The 8210-nt window shown below is 56.0% G+C and overlaps 1 protein-coding gene across 4 annotated transcripts; it reads right to left on the bottom strand.

Moving 5' to 3' along the window:
- Window positions 1-256: 256 nt before the first annotated feature.
- Kptn (kaptin, actin binding protein) lies at window positions 257-7184 on the bottom strand. Of its 4 annotated transcripts, none has more exons than XM_021245978.2 (12): window positions 6873-7184; window positions 6273-6355; window positions 6076-6160; window positions 5942-5996; window positions 3946-4021; window positions 3766-3839; window positions 3479-3588; window positions 3320-3397; window positions 2799-2952; window positions 2016-2178; window positions 1744-1926; window positions 257-617 (listed from the first exon to the last, which is right to left on the bottom strand). In XM_021245978.2, exons 1-12 carry the CDS (start codon window positions 7093-7095, stop codon window positions 489-491), a joined length of 1413 nt encoding a protein of 470 aa, XP_021101637.1. In that variant the 5' UTR covers window positions 7096-7184; the 3' UTR covers window positions 257-488. The 4 variants fall into 4 exon arrangements, with proteins under 4 accessions (XP_021101637.1, XP_004867102.1, XP_021101638.1 ...); XM_004867045.4 differs by having other exon boundaries at window positions 2799-2874; window positions 6873-7182; XM_021245979.2 differs by having other exon boundaries at window positions 2016-2151; window positions 6873-7182.
- Window positions 7185-8210: the final 1026 nt, after the last annotated feature.

Here is an 8210-nt window from a genome sequence, read left to right on the forward strand (position 1 = left end):
CACTGCCCAGATCTAACCACAGTAATTTTTACTAACTTCTCCACCAAGCTCTCCGCTAGCATCTGCCCTCATATCACGTGCTGGGGTCTAACTGGAGAGCCTTCCCTCACCCGTCCAGTCACAGCGGCCTCACCTCACTTCCCTCCTGAGGCCTACTGGGGATCTCACCTCTCTCCTGTTCCTGGGTTCCCTCAGTCCTCCTCCCCCCATTCTTCTGGGCGACTCTAGCATCCAACACAGAACCCGGCACACGGCAGGTGCTCAACAAGTGTTTTGAACCAAAGCATGGAAACAGCTGAGTCCTTTGTTCCGTGGACACAAATAATTATCATCCGGCCAATACTCACAGGGATGGAGCGGGCTGGGTGGAACCGTTCCATTTGGAACGAGGGGCATGGAGACACAGGGGAGTGGGTTGGGTCTGGGGGGAGTACCCCCTCCTTGGGGACACTGATCCCCACCAACAGTTGGAGGGAGTGGGGAAGTGGTCAGGAGGCTGTGGTCTCGCCAGGCCCCGGACCCACACTGACCCCGGGTCCCTGTGACTGCTGTCTCTTCTGCTCCACTTGGCGCTGAAGCCGGGTCAGGACGAGCTCAGAGGCCTGGATCAGGCTGTGCTGTGGGGAACAAGAGGAAGAGGAGCCAGGTGAGGCAGGGCGAGGGGTACAGGGCAAGCAGGCTGGTCTGGAGTTGGACACCCCAAGCCAGGAGCTCGGCGGAGGTTGGAGGGCAGAGAGCAGAGCGTGGTGTGGGATGGGAAGGGTCCCTGAGACAGGGTGAAGGCCTGGACAGAGCTTGTGTGGGGTCACAGCCCAGCCCCAAAGTGAGAGACTGAGCCTGGATGTCAGCGGAAGGGGAGAGATGGAGCAAGCTGAGAGATTACACAGCGAGGGGAGGTGAGGGGAGCGAGGTTCCCACCTGAGAGGATGAGGACAGACCCCAGGGGTGGGGTGGGGACTAAAGTGACACCAGGGTCTAACCTCGAGCCTCTCCTCTGGGGTCTAACCTTTCTCCCCCCTCCTGAGGACTGGAGTGTAGGGATAGGCCCATGCAAAGACTAGGGCAGTGTAGCAGCAAAGGTGAAGCCCCAGCGGAAGATCCCAGGTTAGACTACACCAAAAAGAATCCTGGAGTCAGGTCAGAGAGAATGAGGAAGCAAGCATGGGCCGTGGTGGGAAGGGTCGGCGGTGAGGCTGCAGCAAGCAGAGGGGAAACTGCACTGGAGGGTGTCAGGCTGGACCTGGACCACCGGAATGGAATCACAGCCCCCAGCCTGCTGGGGGAGGCTCAGAAGTTAGAGTACAGCGAAAGGCTGGACCTTAATAGAAATTTGAGAGGTCAGATCAAAGTAGAAGGGCCCCAGGTTAGACTCAGCAGAAAGTTGCAAACTGGCTGAGGAGGAAGGGCTGGGGGTTGGACTTGGAGGGAAAGGTAAGAAGTACGCTGTAAGGCCAGCATGGCAGCGCGTGTCTGTAACTTGGCTACTTGGGATCTGAGGCAGGAAGATCACAAGTCTGAGAGCAGAATGACAAGTGGGATTTGGGGAGGCTGAGGGAGGACCTGGGGTGGGAGTTAACAGATGTAGCCTCTAAATTTCCTTCACCAGCGGGTGCTCCACCCACCCTGGGAGCTAGAAGTGGCCTCTGCCAGGACCCTCTGCCCATCTCTGGGCCTGGCTCCTTCGCTTCCTCCCTAGACCCCACTGGAGCAGGGGGCACAGGGCTGCCTGGGCTCCTTAGGTACCTGCAGGATGTGCACCCCCTTCAGGGAGACCACAGCCAGCTCCTGCAGCCCGTCGCCGGTCAGGTCCACGTGCGCCATGGCCAGCAGGGGGCTGGAGAAGCTCCGCTGCCACAGCAGGCAGAAGCCATGCTTGGCCTCCGGGCGCCCCGACTCCGGGCCACAGTACTTATAGCAGAGCAGCTCCTGCAGGGGTGAAGGGTCAAGGTCACGCAGGATGACGGGGTCAGCACAAGGACATGGGTGGGTGTGGAGGACGCATCCCTCCAGCGCACCTGTCCATAGGTGGCCACCAGGACTTCCGGCCGTCCATCCAAGTCCACATCGGTGACCAGGCCACAGAGGACACTGTCAAATTGGTCACTGGCGGGCAGGAGAAGTTGGTCCTCAAGGCCCCGGTTCAGCAGGTCCCTGAGGGTTTCCAGTGCCACAGGGAGACTGAGGACAGACTCAGGGCGACGTGAACGGGTTACCCGTGCCGCCGCCCTCCTCGGCCCTAAATGCATCGTTCCTCCTGAACCCTGGGCTCCCTCGCCTCCAAAATGCATAGACTCGTGGTCCCAGCAAAGGGTCAGCCTGGTCACCCACACTGTTCATCTCAGGCCTGTTCATCCACCCCTGGGGGCTGGGCCACCTCTCTCCCAAGTGGACAGTACACTGTTCTTCCTGGGGATCCCCTTGTCCCCAGCCTGGACACAGACACCCCCTGGGGATCACGGTGAGCTCGACCCCAGCTTGGACGTCTCCACTGTCCCCAGAGCTGGCTGGTGCTGGCTCACAAGAGTGAAGGGAACATTTTCTGATGGCTCTTCTGCCATCGCGTTGGTGGCTCAAAATCTACCATGCTGGGAACATTTATACCATGGGAACTGGCCGATGTTCCAAGTCCTCTGGGCCTTCCCGAAATCCAGACTTAAATACATCTGGCCCCCTGCCAGGGTCACAAACATCTTTACCTGCCCACCTCTGAGGGACCTCACCCAGAGGGATTTCCTGCCCAGAACCACAAGGTTAACGGCGCACGGCACACAAACGCCAGCTTCGGCCCAGTCCCTCACCGGTACACCACGGCTGGCTCCACCATGCTGGCCACAAGCACGCTGTACTCCTCCTGCCGTGGCCTGTCCTTGGCCTCTGCAGATGAGATGCGAACGGGGAGGGCACGGGCTTGAGGGGACGGCTTCCAGGCTCCTCCTCGTCCCCACTTCCCCGCTAGTAGGAGGAATGCAGGCCATATCTCAGGGAGAAGTTTGGAAGTTGTGCCACACAGGGAGGATTAGAGGTTAGACCGCAGAGCGAGGGCTGGGGAATAAAACCCAGGGGGAGAAATAAGAGTAAAGAACAACCTAAGGGACAGAAGATGGAGCGTAGTTAGGGAGCAGAGATCAGATCAAAGGCGATCCGGTAAGAGACCCACAGGCACAGGAAGCAGCAACCCCAGGGGCCCAAGTGCTGGGCAGCGGTCAGCCCATGGGAGTGAGGAGGCCAGAGTGGGGAGCAGAGAAAGTCACTCTGTGAGGAGTGAGGGTCAGGCCACAGAGGGAAAGGCAGAAGTTTGACTCCAGGGCCCAGGACTCACGGTCAGGGGCCTCGAGGCTGAACAGGATCACGCGGGAGATGGGGCCATCCTGCAGGACCGTCCACATCTGCAAGACCTCTGTGTAGAGACCCAGGACTCAGGGCCCTGCCCTGCTCCCAGCTTCCGGCTCCCCACCCCAGCTCCAGGCCTGGCCCTCACCTCGGCGCTGCTGGTCCACGTGGGCGACGCGGACATAACCACTCTGACAGCCCAGGGCTGAGAGGCGACGTGACGTGCCGGGGAGGTTGTGGACGTCCAGCCAGAGGACACTGGCAGGAGGGTGGATGGGCAGACAGAGGGACAGGCAGAGGCCATGACAGAGTCTCAGCCCCACACCTGTGCTTTCTCAGGAGCATCCGCCCCTCCCTGGAGCCCTGGGACCTCACAGCCTGAGTTCTCCGAGGTCACAGCCCTGGTCCCCCGGCCTCTTTGAGGGCCTCTCCTACCTGCTGCTCAGGTTTGTGAGCTCTGGGAAGAGGTTTTCCACAGGCTGTTCCTCAAACTGATGCAGCCCCTCATTCTGGGGAACGAAACCCATCCCGAGCCCCTCGAGTCAGCTGCCAGCCTCAGGCTTGTGCCCGAATGCCAGCCCATGCGACCCCTGGCAGGGGTGTGCCGAGTCTCACCTCCTTGTAGAGATGAATGGCCGGGTCATTCCCGCTCAGGAGAAACACGGTCTCCAGCTGATCCCCAACCTGGACTCTGAAAGCAGAGACATCAAGGATGTGGAAGAACCGGAGTGTGTTTTAGAAATTTCTCCTGCAAAAATTCTTGCCTGCAAGAACCCCAGCACTCTGGGATTCCAACAGTAGATCCAGTGTGAGAATCTCAGACTTGAGCTCCTTAGGACCCTGGCTCCCTGAAATACAACTGGTGGGAGCCCTCAGACTCCTGGGCTCGAGGAGCTACCCCCATCAGTGCCACAGAAACTCGGCATGCTCGACCCTCCTGCTAGAACCTCAGCATGCGAGGACCTCATTAACCCGGGACCCAGCATTCTGCAAGTTCTGTTTTGTCTCCTTTAAGACTGGAACTTCTGGAAATTGCCATCATGGACATGGATGACTCAGGACAGTGGAACACCCCAATCCTAGCACCTGCGACATTAGTGGATTACAATCTCCACTTTTAGGACTCTCATCTGCTAGACCATAGGTTGGCGGCCTAGGACCTGCAGCCCAAATCCAACTGCCTGCCTGCCTCCCTCCCTCCCTTCCTTCTTTTCTTTTGGTACTGGGGACTGAAACCAGGGTCTCTGCATGGAGCCACATCCCTAGCCATTTTGTAAAATTTGTAATTTTTTTTTTTTTGAGACAGGGTCTCACTAATCCCTAAATTGCCCAGGCTGGACTTGAACTTGTGATCTTCCTGACTCAGCCTCCCAGAGTGCTGGGATTACAGGTATGTACCACCATCCCTGGTTTCACTGACCATTTTTATGAGCAAAGTTTTTCTTAAGTTCTGAGGATTGAAGCCGGGACCTTGCACATGGTAAGCAAGCACTCTACCACTGAGCTATACCCCAGCTCCTTGTAAATAAAGTTTTACTGGAATACATGCATTTACAGGGTCAGTGGCTGCTTTCTTGCTACAGTGGGAGAGTTAAGTAAGTGTGCTAGGGGCTGTCTGGCTCTCAAAGCCTAATATTTAATAATATTTATTACCTGGGCCTTTATAGAAAGATTTTGTGAAAAAAAATAAAATGGGTGAAATACTAAAAAAAAAAAAAAAAAAAGAAAGAAAGATTTTGTGGCCCTCGCCCCAAGTCTGCCAACTTTGCTCCGTCAGACCATCAGTGTCATACAAGCTCTGGAATGAAAGCCACATATTTTGAGATTTGAGAACTTCAGGCTTCTAGATGTTCCTTACTCTATCTCTGTGCAGTAGGAGAATGGCAGGACCTTATATAGAATCTCAAAAGACACTGGCTTCTGTAGAATTATAGAACATTCAAATCTTGGAGTCTTAGAGCTTATAACGCTACAAAACTCAGGTGGGTGTGGTGGTGCACACTTGTAATCCCAGCACTTGGGAGGCTGAGGCAGGAGGATCGCTGCCAGTTTGAGGCCCAGGACTACACAGCAAGACCCCGTCCCAAAAAACAAAACCAACCAACAAACAGAATAAAAGAAACTCAGCATCTCCGGATCTGGGAATGTCAGAATCAACTAGCACACAAGTGTTCAATGAACTCACTCAAATTATCTGCTTTGGAGATGACAAGATGGTGGTCCCCAGGCTGTCTGGGCCACTCTCACTCTAGAAGCACAATACTCTAAAAAGGAGCAGTGGCACATGCCTGTATTTCCTGCCCTCAGGAGGCTGAGGCAGGAGGATTGCCATGAGTTCGAGGCCAGCCTGGGCTACACAGTGAGACTATGTCTCAAAAAAAAGGAACAACAGAACCTGTTGACTACGGGCAGGTGTGGTCTCCCATCTGCTACAGTGCTCCGCACTCTCACCCCATGCTCTCTGTGCTACTGCACTGGGAGCTTCCCTTTCCTATCACCTCTCTGGCCCCTACAGCTGTCCTAGTTTTCAATCCCTGGTCTAGTGCAACCCCTTTATTTTCCAGATGGGGAACTGAGTCCCAGTGTAAGAAGGGGTCTGAGAAGCACTCACTCTGCATGGCACAGCTGGAAAGGCGTGAATTGGAGCTCCAGGTTCAGGCAGCTCTCTGCAGGGCGACACAGGTGGATGGGCCACTGGCACCTGCCAGGCCCTGCTCCCACCCTCCAGCCCCAGGTCACACTCACGGGCGATGGAGTCCAGGTTGTACTCAGAGCCAGGCTCGTAGTCACAGTAAATGTTAAGGAAGGGGCTGGCCTTGTCCCCTGAATCCTGCAGAAGGATAGTGGCCTCAGGGGCAGCAACAGGGTTCTGAGGCAGGCTGGTGGGACTCACCCCAAGTGTAGGGAGGAGGGCATGGGTGAGTGGAAGGTGTCCTCAGTACCTTGATGAACGTGATCCCCACTACTAGGCCCCGCTTTGGGGGCGACTTGTTGAAGGTGTCGATGGAGACAATTTCTGCATCCACTGGGAGGGGACAATTCAAAATTCACGTTTTGAGACGTCTGGTACCCCACATGGCAACCTCTGATCAGCGAGCAGCAGCATCATCACCTGTAACCAATAGCTACCAGGATCTCCCTTCCCTTTTTTTTATGGTACTGGGGGTTGAACCCAGGGCCTTCGCACTGAGCTACATCCCCAGACCTTTTTTTATGTCTTATTTTGAGACAAGGTCTTGTTAAGCTGCTAGGTTGCCCAGGATGGGCTCAAATTTGTGATCCTCCTGCCTCAGCATTTCAGGCAGCTGGGATTACAGGCGTGCACCACCACGCCAGACACTTATGTTTATGCTTGAGGATTACTGAACCCTAAACACTTTCAGGCCTCTATTATTCCTGTCCCCTGACCCCAGTGACTATCAGCCTTGACTCTGTTCAATCACTCGATCCCAATCTCCCATCATGATGATCACTGCCTCATAGGCCTTCTCAACACCTCGTTCCATGATCCACCCCCACCCCGGCTCCATGGCGCCACGCACCGGGGATATAGTTGAACTGCAGCTCCTTGGCCACGGGCCGGATTTTCTGCCGGAGGTCTTGGTAGCGGAAGCCGAGCACTTTGCCTTTAAGGGTGGCGGCCAGCAGCTCCCCGCGCCCGTTGGCGCCGCCGGCCAGACCGTACACATTGCTCTGCGACGAGAAGCGCGTGAAGCTGTCCTCGCGCAGGGGACAAGGGCCCACGGCCACGGCCGCCTCCCCCATCAAGCCCCTCCGCAGGTCGCGCCGTGGCCACTACTTCAGAAGCGATCCGAACCGTCGAGTGCCCGACCAAGGCGCAGACTGATGACGTACAGAAGCCCCGGTCGCTGCCCTTTACCAACATGGCGCCCAGCTCGCCCGCCCATTTAATTTTGCTCCAATGCGCTTGTGCACTTCTGGCCAGTCTAGCCAAGGAAAGGGGCGGCCCGGAGTGCGACCAGGGATGGGGGGGGGGGGCGCATAGCCCTCAACCAGGCTGTGTGGAAGGTAGAATTTTTTTTTTGGTATCGGGAATCGAACTCGGGACTTCCCGCTTGCAAGGCAGGCGGTGGAACCACTGAGCTAAATCCCTGGCCCAATAGTTCGTAATTTTAACATCACCTTTTAAAGTGGGAAATGTGTTTCTACCCCAGGAGAAAAGATCCAACCATCTCTCCTGGTGGCAAATAACCACCTCCTTTACCGAGTGCCTGTGTGGTGACAGTCTCGTTGGCCCCAGTTCTTGATTCCTAAACAATCACTCTGCAGAGGCCTGCTGTTACTCCCCCTGGTTCATTTATTGAGCTTTAATATGATGGCACAGTATCAGTCACAAATGTTTAACAGAATCCTTGCAAGCGCTCTGCAGATTTATCGTCCACTCCACAGGGTGAAGTGGGGACTCAGGAGGTGAGTCCTTGGCTGGCACCATAGTGAGTGGTGGTGACAGGCTGCAAACTAGCCCTTCTCCTGGAGGATCCTGGGGCTCCTGTGTGCGTCCTGTCCCTGGAATGACAGGAAAGGCATGGAGACCCTGTGCACATTGTACATCATTTGCAGACCCTGTGCACACCATACGTAGTGCAGCCAACTGCCCATGCCACCTTGAGTGATCTGTCACTGGACCCCCCTTGCACGGAGAGGGTACACCCTTGTCGCCTGCCAGTTCCACTAAGGCACCAACTGACTGGTGACCAACCCCTGGTCTCAGGAGGCTTCATGAGCTCAGGGGAGCCATTTCTAACTGATGGGGGGAGTGTTGGAGGGGACAAACAGGGCAGTTTTGGGGACGGGCCATGCTATGGACATGGGAACTCCCCTCCCATGACTGCTCCCCCTGCTCACCTGATACCCATCTT

Source organism: Heterocephalus glaber, unplaced genomic scaffold (genome assembly GCF_053883595.1).
Source record: "Heterocephalus glaber isolate CG9 unplaced genomic scaffold, H.glaber_assembly_v1.0 deba00001744, whole genome shotgun sequence".
Taxonomy (NCBI): Eukaryota; Metazoa; Chordata; class Mammalia; order Rodentia; family Bathyergidae; genus Heterocephalus; species Heterocephalus glaber.